We start from the raw sequence: 18868 nt of genomic DNA on the forward strand, positions 1-18868 counted from the left end.
CACAGTGGTAAATGACAGCCCACTCCCTCCTCCTCCATGCCCACTAACCAGCTAAACACAATCGGGTGGCATATGACATGTAAATCATGAAGTCATGGTGACTTCACCTCCCTCTTATTCTAAGACACAGGCTGGATGGGTAGCGCATAAATCCACCCACACCATGTTATTTCCACAAAATAATACATTTTTAACTTCAAATGTATATTTGTATGCCAATTTAAAATGGTTTATTGATACTAATTATTTATTTATACTCTGTATTCCAAAGGCTGTTTTTTTTTCTTTGAACATGTGACCAGCAGCAGAGGACTAGAAGCTCCTCCTGCTAATGTTTCCCTGCAGACAGGCTGGGAAAGATCTGGGTCATGTGACAGCTGTATATCGATTAGAAGAAAGGTACTTAGATGTTTTGTTTTTTTAAATTAAAATAATTACAGTGCCATCATCCACATATAAAAATAGAAGGGACATAGTAAATGAAAAAGTGTGTGTTTATTATCACTTTAATTGCACCTAAGGTGTACTTGAAATCTGCATGTTTTTGGACAAACATGGAGCTGTCTACAGGTCTTCATTAATACCCATGGCAGAAATTTTCAAACCAATATTGTAATGCAATGGCAATTTCAGAAATAAAACCTTAAAAAAAGCAACCCATAACAAAGATACATAAACACGGAGTTTGTGCATTTTTCCATGCATGTGCATTTTAGAAACAAATCTTGCAGAATTTAACCATCACAAACAAACAAAAGATTTCCCAAGACACTTAACAGCCAGCCTGCAAAACAACCAAATTAGCTCTGTCTAACAGTTTACACTAAAAACAGAGGGTTTTGTTTGCACACAAATACGTAAGCTGCAGTGCCCACACCAAGGGGGAATTTAACCATCAGCTCAATGTTGTTTTACAAGCCATATAGGCCAAGCTATATAGTCACTGAATGCTGACAGATATTAGATAAACCTTACACAGTTTAGTGACTGGAGTTAAAAACAATAATAGCAGAAATCAGTTAATAAGGACCGGTCACATAAAAAATGTCAGAACTGTAAGGCCAGCATTACATGGCCCAATATCTGCAAGCAATGAACTAGCCTGAGTACCAAATACTATAGTCAGGCAGTATTAATGTAGGCAGTAACCACCTGATAATGTAGGCGGTAACAACCTGAGTTATAACAATGTTTGGATAGAACCTGAGGTTCTTATAATCATACAATTCATGCAAAGAAATTTCCACTGAAAAAACTTGAGACTGGTTTAGTTATTCTTTTTGTAGTTCTCTTTCTCAAAAAGCATGTTGTATCTGAACACTGACCAAGCCAAGGAGAAAAGATGCAGATGGTTCTGACAATGTGTGATCCTGAGGAGGGCAGGCAGATCAGTTACTGACCACTGATTGTATTTGGAGATTTGTGAACGTGAATGACATCTTACGCCAAGCAAAGCGGTTTCCATAATTTTTGAATGACTCTGGACCACCCACAGGCTTACAGATCTTTAGGATCCCAGCAGTGAATCCAACACAGATGTTTTTATAAATGAGGTCCCATAACATTGTGATTGCTTACAAGTATAGCATCATATTAGCACTTCTGCATTTTTTTTATGGTTGTAAAGGATTAAGGTTTTTTACCTTTATGCATTCAATGCGTGAAAGTAAAAATCCTTCAATGTGCAGCTCCCCCCTCATCCCCACTAATACTTACCCAAGCCCGATCCAGCTATGAGCACCAGAGCAGTGGCTCTCACATGTCTCTCCCTTATCATTGGCAAGGAAACAGCAGCGGAAGCCATTGGCTCCTGCTGCTTTCAATCACAGCCAGTGAGAAGAGGGGCGGGGCTGAACAACGGGGGAGGGTCCAGGTGGGCCTGCGTGAGATATAGAAGAGGAGGAACAGGGCTGCACTGTGCAAGACCACTGCACAGAGCAGGTAAATATAACATGTTTGTTATTTGTTATGTGTAAAAAAGCCAGGCCTTTAGTATCACTTTAAAACCTTAGGTATGTAAACCTTTAAAGTGGTTGTATAGGCAGAAGTTTTTTTATCTTAATACATCCTATGCATTAAGATAAAAAGCCTTCTGTGTGTAGTACCCACCCTAATACTTACCTGAGCTCCTCCTCTATCCAGCGATGTGCATGAGTGCCTCGGCCATCTGGGATTCTCCCTCCTGATGCTGTCAATCAAAGTCAGATAGCCAATCAGGAGAGAGGGGGGCGGGGCCAAACCATGGCTCTGTGTCTGAATAGACACAGGGAGCTGCGGCTCAGCTTGAGTGCCCCCATAGCAAGCGGTTTGCTGTGGGGGCCCTCGATAGGAGGGATGGGCCAGTAGTACCGAAGAGGAACCTGAGAAGAGGAGGATCTGCTCTGTGCAAAACCACTGCACAGAGCAGATAAGTATAACATGTTTGTTATTTTTAAAGAAAAAAATAGGATTTTTCTAACAGCTTACCTGTAAAATCCTTTTCTTGGAGTACATCATGGGACACCATACTAATCACTATGTGGGTATATAGGCACCTTCAGGTGATGGACACCCAATGATGTATACCCAATACAGGAAGTTCACTCCCTATATAACCCCTCCTCCTTCCAGGAGTACCTCAGTTTTTGTAGCAAAGCAATATATCTAAACCCCAAAAAGAGGGGAGGGACCTCTGTGTCCCATGATGTACTAAGTACAGAAATCAAGATAAGGAAGGGGATATCACCGCTCCAGGTAGGTCAGACAAAGGTGGAAAACCTCTCTTCCAGTTTAGAAGCCCAGGTGCTGGCAATGCATACAGGGCCGCCATCAGGGGTTACAGCCATCACAAGTGTAAGGGGCCCGCCCGGGCCAGAAGAAGGCAGGACAGGTGGGTGGAGGGAGCCGTGCTGTGCATTACACAAACGATCTCCCAGCTTCTGCTCTTCTTGTGTCACTGACACTGAGCTCTGACATCGAGCTCTTTACTGCCACCTCTGGCTACTATGTGCATGCTCACTGTTCGTGTAATCTGTACTATGCTTCTCAGCAACATGTCAGCTTTGTGAAAACGACCTGGGACTTGGTAGGAAGACCTTATTTACAAGTAGGGGCTGTGGGGGAAAGGGAGGGGGCTGTTGGTGTACAGAGAGGGGCCAGAGCCTTGTGTGTTTACAGATTTGTGTATGCAGTGGTGTATTTTGATGTTGTGCTGCCCCAGGCAAGACTAAAATCAGGCGCCCCCCCTCCATCTAAAATTGTCCCACCCCTTCCTTCACAAATGGCTATTCGGGGGCTCCTGGTGGCTGTGTGGGGGCCCTGGTGGTTGTGCGGGGTCCCTGGTGGCTGTGTGGGGTCCCTGGTGGCTGTGCGGGGTCCCAGGCCCCTGGTGGCTGTGCAAAGTCCCTGGTGGTTGTGTGGGGTCCCTGTGCGGGGTCCCTGGTGGCTGTGCGGCTTCCCTGGATCCCTGGTGGTTGTGCAGGGTCCCAGGTCCCTGGTGAGTGTGTGAGGTCCCTTATTTGGCCTAGGCCAAAACACAGCACTGTGTATGTGAGGGTCAGATATATATTTACACAGGTGTGTGTGGGGGGGCTGACATATATACAGGTGTGTGTGTGTGTGTGTGTGGGGGGTGATAGATATATATCTATAGATATATATCTATAAATATATATATATATATATATATATATATATATATATATATATATATATATATATATATATATATATATATATATATATATATATCTATAAATATATAGATATATATATCTATATATATATAGATATATATATCTATATATCTATATATATATATAGATATAGATATCTATATATATATATATATATATAGATATCTATATCTATATATATATATATATATATAGATATAGATATCTATATAAATCTATCTATATATATATATGTGTGTGAGGGGGCTGACATATATACAGGATTGAGGGGGGGTTGAGTGCGTACAGGTGAGGTGGCCAGTGTGCGGATTCGGTAGGATGGTCCGTGGTCAGGCTGGGGGGGGGGGGGGGGGCACAGGCCTAACGCTGTGTAAGGGCCCCAAAAATTTCTGATGGCTGCCGCACTCCAAAAAAGTTTTTGCCTTTTATTCAAAAAATATCATCAAGATATTTTTTGAATAAAAGGCAAAAACTTTTTTGGAGTGCGGCTGTCCAGAACTTCTTCCGATGTGGACTGCCATGATATACTCCAAGAAAAGGATTTTACAAGTAAGCTGTTATAAAAATCCTATTTTCTTTATTGTACATCATGTGACACAACGCACCATAGTAATCACTATGTGGAATGGCCCATAGCAATGCTATTTGAGGGGAGGGAGAGAAAACCCGTAGGGCACCCCCCAGACTTGAGGACTTATACTGCTGCCTGCAGCACACTGCACCCAAAGGCGATATCCTCATGCCTTCTTACATCCACCTGATAGAACTTGGTGAATGTAGGTACTGAAGACCAGGTTGTGGCCTTACAGATCTGAGTCATGGAGGCCTGGTGACACACTGCCCAAGAAGCACTAACTGCCCTGGTAGAGTGCGCTTTGGCTTGAAAAGGTGGAATCTTACCCCTTAAATCATAAGTCTGAATTATAACCTACTGAATCCACTTAGCAACAGTGGATTTGACGCTGCTTGTCCTTTCTTAGGACAGAACAAATAAGACATCAGTCTTCCAAATCTGAGCAGTCGTCTTTAAATAGACTTTGACCACTCTCACCACATCAAGACAATGTAGTGACTATTCTTCCCTGGAACGTGGTTTTGGACTTGCTTTTGGCAAAAAATCAGGACGAGGGCGCAACACCACTCTGTCCTCATGAATAGTCAAGTGTGGCTCTTTACAAGAAAGAGCAGCCAATTCCAAAACCCTCCTTGCTGAGGATATAGCAACCAAGAACACCAACTTCCTTGTCAGAAGGACTAAGGGAATATGTTGTATTGTTTCAAATGGCTGTTTTTGTAACTCTGACAAAAGGGTTCCCAAGGGTTCAAAGGTGATCTAACTGGCGGATTAATCCACATCACCCCTTGCATAAAACCCCGGACTAAAGAATGTGTAGCAAGCGGTCTTTGAAATAAGACCGATAAAGCTGAGACTTGGCCCTTAATAGTACTCAAGGCCAGCTTCATATGTACCCCTAATTGTAGAAAGGCAAGAATTCTGCCTATGATATATCTCTGAGGATGCCAACCCTTGGATTCGCACCAGGAAACATAAGCTTCCTTGCATTAAAAAAGGTAGAGTCAACTGACCCAGAAAGCCCACGTTTTTTCAAAATGTGGGTTTCAATAGCCAAGCCGTTAAATTTAGCGTTCGTAAGGTAGGATGGAATATCGGCCCCTGTGAGAGTAGGTCTGGCAGTAGTGGAAGGGACCATGGATCCTCCACTGCCATCTTTATGATTTCTGCATACCATGACCTTCTGGGCCATGCTGGTGCTACCAGAATTACCGTCTTTCTTTCCAGCTTGATCCTGCAAAGAAGTCAAGGCAGCAATTGAATAGGGGGAAATGCATAGAGCAGTGAGAACTGATCCCATGGGGTCACCAACGCATCTGTTCCGTATTCAAGGGGATCCCTTGTCCTGGACCCAAAGTTGACTAACTTCATGTTGAATCTGGACGCTAGAAGATCTACGTCCGGAGTCCCCCATCTTTGGCAAACAGCCGGAAAAATGTCGGGGTGAAGAGACCATTCCTCCGGGAATAACTACAGGCGACTCAGGTAGTCCGCCTGCCAATTCTCTACTCCCGGAATGAAGACTGCCGATAGGCACGGAACATTCCTTTCTGCCCAAGTTAGAATATGGTTCACCTTTGTCTGCGCTGCAAGACTCTTGGTGCCCCCTTGGTGATTGATATAGGCCATGGCTGTGGCATTGTCGGATTGGATCCTGACAGGACAATCCCGTAACCTGAAAGTCCAGGCCATCAGAGCCAGACGGACTGCCCGAATCTCTAGGATACTGATGGGCAAGGCGCTTTCGGTTCTTGACCACTGTCTCTGGACAGTTGTCTTCTCTAGTACTGCTCCCCAGCCTGAAAGGCTGGCGTCTGTCGTGACCACTTTCCAGATAACTGGTCTGAAGGATTTTCCTTTCAGCAGATTCTGGGTTAGTAACCACCAACTGAGGCTTTGGGACACCCTTGGGGACAGCCGCATTGGCAAGTCCAAAGCTTGGATCGTTTTGTTCCAAGCAGACAGGATACTGTTTTGCCACAATCTTGAATGGAACTGGGCATAGGGAACCACTTCGAATGAATCCACCATCTTTCCTAACAACCTCATGCAAAGGCGAATGGAGGGATCTCCTTTCGACCTGACCATCTGCACCAGCTCTCTTATAGTTGATTTTTGCCTGAGGCAAGAACACCTTTTTCTGGGCTGTGTCTATGATCAGGCCCAAATACTCCAGCTTTTTTAGCAGTTTTAAGGAAGACTTCTCTAGGTTGAGAATCCAACCCAGATTTTCCCGGTAACTGGTTGTAATGCGTACACTTTGCTCCAAACGAGCCACCGACTGGTCTATTAGTAATAGATCGTCTAGGTATGCCAAGACTGTTATGCCCTGTGCCCTTAACCTGGTTAGAGGTGGGGCCAGAACTTTTGTGAACACCCGGGGTGCTGTAGCTAGCCCGAAGGGCAAGGCTACAAACTGAAAGTGTTGCTGTTCTACTTCGAACCGCAGAAACCTTTGGTGAGCGGGAGATATAGGGACATGCAGATATGCATCCCTGATGTCGATAGACGCCAGAAGTTCTCCTCCTTGTAGGATAGAATCTACTGACCTGATCGACTCCATGCGAAAGGAGCGGATCTTCAGGAACTAATTTAGATTCTTTAGATCTAGAATGGGTCTGACATCTCTATTCGGTTTTGGTACCGTAAAGAGGTTTGAATAAAACCCCAAACCTTGCTCTTCTGTGGGGATCTGTACGATCACCCCCTGAGCCAGTAATTGGTCTAATGCCCGAAACAGAGAATGCCTTTTCCCTGGATCTTTGGGAACATTTGATCTCAGAAAACAAGATGGTGGAAACTCCCGAAATTCTAGTTTGTATCCTAGAGACACCGTGGAGATGACCAATTTGTCCTTAATTTCCTCTTGCCAGACTTCTGATTATTGCAGAAGTCTTCCCCCCACTCTGGCGAGAGGTTGCGCCTCTTCATAATGAGGCTTTAGTATTCTGCTCTGCCTGGGCCTGACCCTGAGGCTTTCCTCTAGAGTCTGACGGTGGAGGCCGTCGCCACTGTCTAGAGGCGGATGCCCCTGGCCCAGGGGAAAGAGTCAGTTTAAATGAAGAACGTTTATACTTTCTTTTGACTGGCAAAAGAGTACTCTTCCCACTAGAAATCATTTGGATGTATTTGTCCAAATCCTCCCCAAATAGTCGATCCCCATGAAAAGGGAAACTAGTCAGAAGCCTTTTGCAAGGTGCTTCGGCTGACCAATTTTTTAACCACAGGGTCCTACGCATGTGTACTAGCACAAGCGCAAGGCGGGACGCCTGGTGAGTCTTTCATCCTCTACCCACTGTTCCCTTGGTAAGGGGTCTGAGGTGGGGGAGGGGTATCTAACAGGCTTCCTATACTCTTGGATGGAGGATGCGATTAAAGTTGCTAATCTTCCTTCTAGGCCCTGCAGGGCGGAGGAAAATGCATCTTCAGTCACGTATACAGGGGCTGAAATGTGAGAAGCAGCTGCACCCCCAATTGGTCCCAATGACTCAACCTGGCTTGCCATATCTGGTATCTCAGAAGAGTATGACAGTGTGGAGGCACGACTGGAGTTCCCAGCGCCTGGGGATGGAATTTTTGGTACCTTTCCGGTGTCTTTTTTGGGAGCCATAGTGCTGACTACAAAAGCAGAGGCACTGCTTTTTAAATGCACAGCTCGCTGAGCAAATAGTCTAGCAAAAGACAATGCTAATAAAGTTCAGCTTTAGTGTTGTTGTAAATGTTATTTCCTGTACTGGAAATGCCTGCATCAACCTTACGTGCCCCCAGCGCTCCTGTGTTCTGTGTGTCAGACTCCAGCTGTTAGTGGTGAGCATCTGTCTCTGTCTCTTGTCCCCAGCGCCTGCGCTGTGTGCTCCTCGTGGACTTACGTCCCGCACACGGCGCCAACCCTTAAGCCACGCCCCCTCCATCAATTACACATGTCCCCCTCCTCTGTATAACAAGCCCTAGTCCGCGCAGACAGCATTTGATATGCTCCTTGATCAAGGGGGGAGGGAAGGGAGGGCTGGGAGGTGGGAAGTTTGAAAAACTTCTGTGGGGAAAAAAGGAAAACTCAACATATGGAAGCCACCACCTCCGCCGCAACCCCCGAGGGGGGGGGGTAGAGGGGGGGATTACAAGCTACTGTTGTACCTCCCTTCCCCCAGGGAGGAAATGTTCTGGATGAGGAATCCCCCCTGGCTTGCTGAGACCACACACGTGCTGTTTAGCTGGGACTTCTGAGCTGACTGAGAAGCAACGTACTAAGGTATGCATTTACTTCCTCTAGTGGAGACTTTAGGCATGACAACATTTTACTTATGGAAGAAAAAAGCATAGGTGAACTTTTTACAGTTCCTAGGCTTCTTCCCTTCCCTTTTTTTCACTGCAGGATACTGCTGTAACAGACAGATCCAAACTTCACCCATCACGGCGGGCTGCGTTAGCAAACCTTCATGGACCGGGTCCCTATTATAGGGGTTCCACTCCCTTGGACCTGTATTAGCACCCCACCAGGCAAAAACTTTAGGTAATGTAGCATGACCAAAAAGTCCTGGGTCCTGGATTCCAGCCCTAGAAAGAGAGGTTTTACAGGCAAAACCTCGTGCTTCGTATACGAGGCCTGGGTACCATCCACCTTGGCCTTAGTGGCACTTTGGATGGATCCGGTCTATGGAGGCTGTTTAAATCCAGCAGGGATCCCTCTAGCTTTGGAGCTCTTCAGAGCACTTGTGACCAACACCTTAGACACTGGCGAAAAAAGGTAGGTACTCCTGGAAGGAGGAGGGGTTATATAGGGAGTGAACTTCCTGTATTGGGTATACCAGTGCTCATCACCTGAAGGTGCCTATATACCCACATAGTGATTACTATGGTGCTCTGTGTCCCAAGATGTTCGATAAAGAAAAGAGACTTTAGGAAACTCACTATGACCCAACATACTTGATAAAAAGGGAAAGATATTTTTGCTACAATTCCCACCGAATATCTAATGGTGTTCAAAAAAGTCCAGCTACAAAGTGACTGGGTACATTGGTAATTTAAAGCTGAACTCCAGGCAAATAAAAAGGACAAAAAATAATGCAAGACAGTGTTTTTCAATAAATTAGTAAATGTATTTTTGTAAATGTAAGCTGTATAAGTACCTGAATTTGACCTGGCATCAGCCGCTAGCAATCCCTTTATAGCAGAACTCAGGCCTGTATGTATTACTTAACTACAGCTGAGAAAAAACAGGTCTTCTCCCCTGCCAGACAGGACAGCACTGTATGGCAGAGCTTTGTGAATGTCAAGACTGGATAAATAGGAATAAAAATCCTTGGATGGGTAAAATGTCTCTCATATACATATTTCATCTGTGCATTTAGTTATTTGCTTGAAGTTCAGATTTAATTGGTTATTTTGTATATATTTGTCCTATAATGCTGTTTTGTATAAAGCTATCTTCTGCATTAAATTTAAATGTTACTAATAATTTATTGAAGAGGTGCTTGTACCAAGCATGTGAGAACATTTGAGAATGGCTGCATTATACTCTACCACATATGTAATTACACTGGAGGACATTTGTAAAATGAAATTGTACTACTTAAAGCGGGGTTCCACCCAAATTTTGAACAATATCTGTATGTATTCTCTTCCTTGCCTAGATGCTGACATGCCGTTTAAAAAAAATAGGATTTTTTAAAACAGCTTACCTGTAAAATCCTTTTCTTTCGAAGGACATCACGGGACACAGAGCCTCAGTAATTACTGATGGGTTATATAGGTATCACTGTTGACTGGACACTGGCACACCCTATCAGGAAGTTCAACCCCCTATATAATCCCTCCCCCTTGCAGGGATACCTCAGTTTTGTAGCCAAGCAATATAGCGTATTAAAAGAGGGGCGGGACCTCTGTGTCCCGTGATGTCCTTCGAAAGAAAAGGATTTTACAGGTAAGCTGTTTTAAAAAATCCTATTTTCTTTCTCGAACATCACGGGACACAGAGCCTCAGTAATTACTGATGGGATATCCCAGAGCAATGCTACCTGAGGGGGGGGAACCACGACCAAGTAGGGTGCAATCAGACCTGAGGACCCTGTACCGCTGCCTGCAGCACACTACGCCCAAAGGCGATATCCTCCTGCCTTCTCACATCCACCTGATAGAATCTGGTGAATGTATGAACTGAAGACCAGGTTGCGGCCTTGCAGATTTGAGCCATAGAGGCCTGGTGATGCACTGCCCAAGAAGCACCAATAGCCCTTTTGGAATGTGCCTTGATCTGAAACGGGGGAACCTTCTGTTTCAAACCGTAAGCTTGAATGATCAACTGTCGAATCCATTTAGAAATGGTAGCTTTTGACGCTGCCTGTCCTCTATTGGGACCCTCTGGCAGCACAAACAAAACGTCCGTCTTGCGGATCTGAACAGTTGACCCTAGATAGGCCTTAACTGCTCTTACTACATCCAACGAATGTAGAGATCTCTCTTCCGGAGAACAGGGATCTGGAAAAAAGGAAGGTAGAACAATGTCTTGGTTTAAATGAAAATCAGAAACCACCTTCGGTAAAAAACTAGGATGAGGGCGCAGTACCACTCTATCCTTGTGTATAATCAAATAAGGCTCCTTACAGGAAAGAGCTGCTAATTCTGATACTCTTCTAGCAGAAGAGATGGCCACCAGAAAAATTAACTTCCTTGTCAACAAGACCAAAGGAATCTGACTTATTGGTTCAAAAGGCTGTTTCTGTAACACGGCCAGAACCAAGTTCAAGTCCCAGGGGTTTAGGGGCGCTTTAACTGGAGGATTAAGACGCATCACCCCCTGCATAAAGTTTCGGACCAAAGAATGCGAAGCAAGTGGCCGCTGAAATAATACTGATAAAGCAGAGACCTGGCCCTTGATGGTACTCAAGGCCAGCTTCATCTCTAATCCTAATTGTAGAAAATCAAGAATTCTACCTATGACATATTTCCTGGGATGCCAACCTCTGGATTCACACCAGGTTATATAAGCTTTCCAGACTCTATGATAAGGAAGCTGGCTTCCTTGCATTAATCAAGGTAGATATGACAGGACCTGAGAGCCCACGACTCTTCAGAACGTGGGTCTCAATAGCCAAACCGTCAAATTTAGCGTTTGTAAGGCAGGATGGAACACTGGACCTTGAGATAACAGGTCTGGGCGTACTGGTAGGGTCTACGGGGGACCTACCGTCATCCTTACTATTTCTGCATACCAAGTCCTTCTGGGCCAAGTGGGGGCCACCAGAAGTACCGACTTCCTTTCCTGCCTGATCCTGCGAAGGAGTCGTGGTAATAGCAGAATAGGCGGGAATGCGTAAATCAGTGAGAACCGATGCCACGGAATCACCAACGCATCCGTCCCGCATGCAAGAGGATCTTTTGTCCTTGCCACAAATCTGTCTATCTTTTTGTTGAATCGGGATGCAAAGGGATCTACATCTGGAACCCCCCATCTTTGGCATATGGCCCAAAAGACGTCGGGATGCAGAGACCATTCCCCTGGAAGTAACTGCTGGCGACTTAGATAGTCCGCCTGCCAATTCTCTATTCCCGGGATGAAAACTGCCGATATGCATGGCACATGCATCTCTGCCCAGACTAAGATCTGGTTCACCTCCTTTTGAGCAGCTCGGCACCGGATGCCTCCCTGATGATTGACATAAGCCACTGCTGTGGCATTGTCGGACTGGATCCTGACCGGACAACCCTGTAGCCTGATAGTCCAGGCTTTTAGAGCTAGATGTATCGCCCGGATCTCCAGAATGTTGATGGGTAAGGTCCTCTCTGTCTTGGACCATACCCCTTGGACCGCAGCCTGTTCCAGAACTGCTCCCCAACCTGACAGGCTGGCATCTGTTGTTACCACCGTCCAGGTAACCGGTAGAAAGGATTTCCCCTTCTGCAGGTTTTCGGGTATGAGCCACCATTTGAGGCTCTGACGCACCGCATGCGACAGGTGCACCGGAAAGTCTAATGCCTGAACTTTCTTGTTCCAGGTCGACAGAATACTGTGTTGCAGCATTCTTGAGTGAAACTAAGCATAGGGAACTGCTTCGAATGAAGACACCATCTTCCCTAGTAGCCTCATACAAAGGCGGACTGAGGGACCCTTCTTGGTCCTTACTGCCGGAATCAGCTCTCTTAAAGCAGCGATCTTTGCCTGGGGTAGAAATATTTTTTCCTGGCTTGTATCTATAATCAGACCTAAATACTCCAGTCTTCTTACTGGTTTTAGGAAAGACTTTTCTAAGTTGAGGATCCAACCCAGGTGTTCTAGATACCTGACTGTGGTCCTCAAGTTTCCATTCAAAGAGGCTACCGACCGGTCTATCAAGAGCAGGTCGTCTAGGTATGCTATGACAGCTATACCCTGAGCCCTTAATCTGGCCAGAGGAGGAGCCAAGATCTTTGTGAACACTCGAGGTGCAGTGGCTATCCCGAAAGGCAGAGCCACAAACTGGAAATGGCGCCCTCCTACCTCGAAACGCAGAAACTTCTGATGAGCAGGAAAAATGGGCACCTGCAGATATGCATCTCTGATGTCTATTGATGCCAGCAATTCTCCTCCCTGCAGGGTGGGAACTACTGTTCGAATTGATTCCATGCGGAAGGACTGAATCCTTAGGAATCGGTTCAGATCCCTTAAGTCCAGAATGGGCCTGACATCCCCATTTGGCTTTTGGACCGTAAAAAGGTTGGAATAGAAGCCCAATCCCTGGTCCTTTGCGGGAACTATCATAATGACCTCCTGCGACAAAAGTCGCTCTAACGCTAGAAGGAGCGACTGCTTCTTCTCTGGGTCTCTGGGAACACTTGATCTGAGGAACCGAGGAGAAGGGAATTCCTGAAACTCCAGCTTGTACCCTAAGGTTACCGTGGAGATTACCCATCTGTCCTGGAAGTCCTCCTGCCAGAGCTCTGAGAACTGTCGCAGTCTTCCCCCCACTCGAGTGAGCGGGGGCGCCCCCTCATGCAGAGGTCTTAGTGTTTTGCCTAGTAGGCTTCTTTCCCCAGGACTTCTTTTGTCCCTGGGGTTGACTCTTGTCTCTGGACCCCGATGAAGGCGGCCGTCGAGACTGCCTGGAGGCTGAAGCCCCCAGCGCTGGGGAAAGAGTCCGTTTGAAAGAGGGACGCTTACTCTTCTTCTTGACAGGTAAGAGAGTGCTTTTCCCACAAGAGATTCTCTTGATATAGTTATTCAAGTCCTCTCCAAACAACCTTGCACCATGAAATGGAAACCCAGCCAGTATCTTCTTACATGGTGCTTCGGCTGACCAATTTTTCAACCATAGGATTCTACGCATATGCACCAACCCCAGTGAAAGACGGGAGGTTTGCACGATAGAATCTCTAATGGCGTCAACCACAAAGCATAAGGCCGCTGGAAGGTTAGCAAACCCCTGGGCCTGCTGTTCAGGTAATACTTTGATGACCTGCTTAACATGGTCTCTTAAGTATTGACAGACTCCAATCGCTGCTACTGCAGGTTGGGCCACTGATCCTGCTAAGGAGAAAACATCCTTCAATAGGGATTCCATCCTTTTATCTACAGGATCCCTGAGCATCTGAGCATTGTCTACAGGACAAGTCAGGCTATTATTTACGGAGGAAATGGCGGCATCAATAGCCGGTATTCCCCACATTTTAATAAACTTTTCTTCCATCGGATAAAGTGTTGAAAACTTTCTCGGTGGAAAAAAACGTTTGTCTGGGTGATCCCACTCAGAATAAATGAGCTTTTCAAGTAAAGTATGAACAGGAAAAGCATGTGCTGCTTGGAAAGGTTTCAGTGACCCCAAAGCAGAAGAGGATTCTTTAGCAGTTTCAGGTATGGGCAACTTAAATGTGGATCGGACCAATCCAGTGAGGATCTGCACTAAGACTTTCTCCTCTTGGGAAATCGCAGAGGGTCCCTCTCCACCTGAATCCTCCGAAGAGGAATCATCCGTCCCATCCCGATCCTCTGAAAGGGATTCATCTCCTTTATCCCAGAGCTCCTCTGTCTGAGGGTCTTGGGGAACAGAGGAAAGCCTAGTGCGTTTTCTTCCACTGAGTGAAGATGTAATCATGGCCATTAATCTTTCCTCTAGACCATTAATGGTTGAGGAAAAAACCTCTTGTGTAATATATACAGGGGCTGAAGTGCCAGAAGCAGGTGTAGCCCCTGACCCCGATGGCTCTCCCTGGCTAGCCGTCCCTGGCCCATCTTTAGGGGGGGAGGATGCTGCCGACAGGGGGCCCTCAGAACCTGAACGAGATCCCCTAGTGTCTCTGGTTCCTGGGGTGCTTGAACCTCTTCTACCCATAGTGCAAAGCAACAAGGTGTGAGGTATACAAATGAACACTGCCCGCTGAGCGATGTAGTCTGGCTAAAAGCCTTGCTACCCAATGCTCAGTCTGGTGTTACTTCAGTAAATGCTGCCTAGGAGAATGCCTGTGTCCCACCTTACATGCGACCGTCAGCTCTGTGTCTCTCAGAAGGCTGTGTGCACCTGTACAGAGTGCCTTTAATAGCCTGCAGCTGGCCTGAGTGGGAGTCTAAGCACCTGTGCTGACGTCCCGCCCCCTCCTCTACCGCCCCCCCTTCGAGTTTTGAAAAAAATGAGCGCTTCCCGCGCTGGCCGACTCTCCTGTCATGCTTCTGGAGAAAGGCTGGGGATGGGGGGGGGGGAGGGGGGGAGGGAGAGAGGCTGGTAACAAGATCTGCCTGAGCGGCTATCTTCAGAGATGGTGGCCATTAGGCCGCAGAGCCCGGGTGGTATAACCACTTTCTAGACCCCTGTGGCCCCTCTCTAGCCTGGGGGGAACATTCAAACATGAGAAATCCCCCCTTCCATCTTACCTTTTTGCAGCCTGCTTGAGACGCTGAGAAAAAACATGTGCAGCGATGAAAACACTGAGACAGACAGTCAGCATGTGCAGGTTTGTGCTCTTGGCAGCCCCCGGTGGTCACAATAGGCATAGCATGCATTTACCTTAAAGGAGAAAAGCCACTAGAACTCAAAAATTCTGTGGAATCTCCTCTTACCTTATCCAGCTGCAGGGTGCTGTTTACACAGACCCAATCTTCACCTCTCACGGTGGGCTCCGTTTGAAAAAACCGTCAGAGACTGGGGCCCCCTACGAATAGGGGGATCCAACAGTTCTGGGACCGTAAAGCACCTCGCCAGAAATTAGGAAGTTTAAAGCCATTTTCTGATCTGCGGGGTCCAGCTCTCTAAAAAGAGAAGCGTTACGGGTAAAACCTCGTTTCTTCGGACACGAGGCCCGGGTACCATTCAATTCGGCCATGAAAAGACACTTTGAATGGATCCGGTTCGCCTGGCTTGCCCCAGTATAGGATATAGGATATTCCCTTTGGAGCTCAGCACAGGACATCTTTACACGTCCATCACCTAAGACACTGGCGTAAAAACTGAGGTATCCCTGCAAGGGGGAGGGATTATATAGGGGGTTGAACTTCCTGATAGGGTGTGCCAGTGTCCAATCACCAGTGATACCTATATAACCCATCAGTAATTACTGAGGCTCTGTGTCCCGTGATGTTCGAGAAAGAAATTTAAATCGCCATAATTACCTTTTATTTTTCTATTCTTCTTTGCACTTCCTGGTTCTCCTCCCGTGGGAGTAGGTGTGTTTCTAGCCTCTCCCAGACTCCTGGGAGCTAGTCTCAGGCTTCCCAGGATGCCACTGAGCATGTGCGGGAACGAGCGCTGAATGCTGGGAGCACAGAATTCACCACATCCAGGAAATAAATGCTTGTGGGCTTCAAATGCCCACAATGAAGATGGAAACCGCCTGCAGTGAATAATATAAGTTATTCTTTCCGACGAAATCTGACACAGGCGGACATATTACACACAATATGTGAGTATGTAATGCTGAGAAGAAAAGTTTGTGAATGAACGCAAAAAAAAAAAAAAAAGATAGATAGGTGGACCCCCACTTTAGCTTAATTTTTTTTAAAGGTACTCAGGGTTTTACATTATAAATAAGCCATACTTCAAACTAAATTACTTGTGGTTTAGAAAAATTATGATGACAAAGAAATGCCCAGCTTAAAACCAATTTTAAAAACTGTCCCCCAAAGGTGAAATACCCAAGTTGGACATAGGTATTATAATTATACATACAGTATATAAACGTATATTGTATGCTACGTAACAAGGGGGAAAATTGCATTGTACATTTGCTGGATTTTAAGTTGTACAGCATCCTGTTAATGCAATATGTTCATGAAATATTTATTCTTGTAGGATGCACTATGCATTTTTCATAATCACCATAGACTAAAGAGGGTCACTTCCAAATGATTGCCACACATTCAAAGTGCAACATGTTCTGTTTAAGCCACTGGTAAAGAGGGCTGCTATGTGTTGTGGAACAGAACAAAAGCCTCTTCGCTAATTCATTCTTCACTGTTCCAGGTAGAGTTTCTGTGTTATAAGCAGAAAATAGCACTTACCAAGTGTTTGACTTCGTTGCGTCCAAGCGGCTCCTGAAAATTAAATCAACCCATTATTTCAGCATCTCTTTTTGCAACAAGACTACTTTATCATAAGTTAAAATGCTTTTACATGGAAATACAATATTAATCAAATATAAAAAAAAAAACTGGCAGCAGAATCAAGCTATTTGCAGGTCCGCTGAAACTCACAGGAAGTCTAATACAAACTTGACAGGTTAAATACTGCAGCTTTGAAACGGTAGAAGCCACTGGGAAGCCAAAATTGGTTAGGTGGCTTAGAAGTGTGACACGCCAACTGACAAACATTGTACCAGGTGAAAAGGGGATTTTTAGAAGCTCAGTCACTGCACTAACAATATACACTATACAACCTGATTGTATGACCTACAACCAATTATGTGGTGCAAGGACGTGCCAGTTTTGAAACCCTTACATATACCCAGTGAAGCGACTGGCCTCAGGTGATACATTAACCGATTTTCGACTGGCTCACACCAATATACGTTGGCAGAATGGCACGGCTGGGCAAAACAACATATGGGTACTTTGTTCCCTTTAGGAGCCGCCGGAGGCATGCTCCCGCAGCACGGCGGGGGGACCTGATGCACGTGGCCGGCGCGCTCGATCGCGGGCACGAGTGTCAGCACGGGGATTTGTGTGTATAAAACACACAAATCCCTGTTCTGTCAGGGGAGAGAAGACATATCGTTTGTTCCTAAGTAGGAACAACGATATGTCTCCTCCCCCAGTCAGTCCTATCCCCATACAGTTAGAACACATGTAGGGAACACACATTTAACCCCTTGATCGTCCCCTAGTGTTAATCCCTTCCCTACCAGTGACATTTACACAGTAATCAGTGCATTTTTATAGCTCTGATCGCTGTATAAATGTCATTGGTCCGAAAAATGTGTGAAAAGTGTCCGATCTGTCCGCCGGAATGTCGCAGTACCGCTAAAAAAAAAAAAAAAAAAATCGCAGATCACCACCATTACTAGTAAAAAATAAAAATGCTATAAATCTTTCCCATAGTTTGTAGATGCTATAACTTTTGTGCAAACCAATCAATATATGCTTATTGAGATTTTTTTTACCAAAAATATGTGGAAGAATATATATTGGCCTAAATTGATAAAGAAATTTGTTTTTTAAAAACATTTTTTGGGGATATTTATTATAGCAAGAAGTAAAAAATGTTTTTTTTTCAAAGATTGTCGCTCTTTTTATGTTTATAGCGCAAAAAATAAAAACCGCAGAGGTGATCAAATACCACCAAAAGAAAGCTCTATTTGTGGGAAAAAAGGACACAAATTTTGTTTGGGTAGAGCATTGCATGACTGCGCAATTGTCCGTTAAATCGGCGCAGTGCCGAATTGTAAAAAGTGCTCTGGTCAGGAAGGGGGTAAAATCTTCCGGGTATGAAGTGGTTAAGGTGAAACAAATCCTCCTATGTAAGTTGTACCTGTCTATCTGCAGTCTTCTCTTCTCTACATCTGTTCAAAGTGCTGAATTTATAAAGCTTGCCTGAGCTGTCAGAAAAAAAGGGGGTGGAGAGCTGAAGTTACACACTGCAGAGCTCAATGAGGAGAGCCCTTAGAGCTGATTGGAAGAAAGGGACCCCCCATATAGCACACAGAAATAGAGCTGAGGCTGTCAATTAGCGGGAGTCCCCCCCGTCACCATTTTTCTCTTGGTGTCAGGAAAATTTCTCAGAAGTGATTCATGCTGATAGCAGAGAGGAATGAAGAAGCACAGAAGAGTGACACTTAGTGCTCTCAATTGAGACACACTATACAGGGGTATGCTTTGTTCATATTTTATGTATGAGGTTTACGACCACTTTAATACATTGTTTAGTTATGTCCCCATATTAAATTGTTTTGATAATTCTAAAGAGATTGTACAGCAACTGTCAGATTGTATGGTGCAGGGCCAACATAACCTGAACGAGAAAAGTCAGAACACAGATGGAACAAATGTTTCTCTACAGTGTGAGCCACACAATTAGTATGTAGTACTCTACTCCGGCATAGTGCCCCAAGTTAACTGCCAATACTTGCTACTTATAGAGCTCACACCATGGGGACACATTTGCTTCATCTGTCTAGTGAGTGCTATTGCTACTCAAGTGATTATTTTCTTGTGATATTTCAGTGT

General features: G+C 45.3%; 1 protein-coding gene across 1 annotated transcript in view; it reads right to left on the bottom strand.

The window, feature by feature from the left end:
* Window positions 1–18868, bottom strand: part of CRYBG3 (crystallin beta-gamma domain containing 3) — a 300493-nt gene that overhangs the window by 37356 nt on the left and 244269 nt on the right. The window contains exon 15 of the mRNA XM_073616985.1: window positions 16709–16741. Coding sequence (XP_073473086.1) covers window positions 16709–16741 — 33 coding nt within the window. The remainder of the gene's footprint in view (window positions 1–16708; window positions 16742–18868) is intronic.

Source organism: Aquarana catesbeiana, linkage group LG02 (genome assembly GCF_042186555.1).
Source record: "Aquarana catesbeiana isolate 2022-GZ linkage group LG02, ASM4218655v1, whole genome shotgun sequence".
Taxonomy (NCBI): Eukaryota; Metazoa; Chordata; class Amphibia; order Anura; family Ranidae; genus Aquarana; species Aquarana catesbeiana.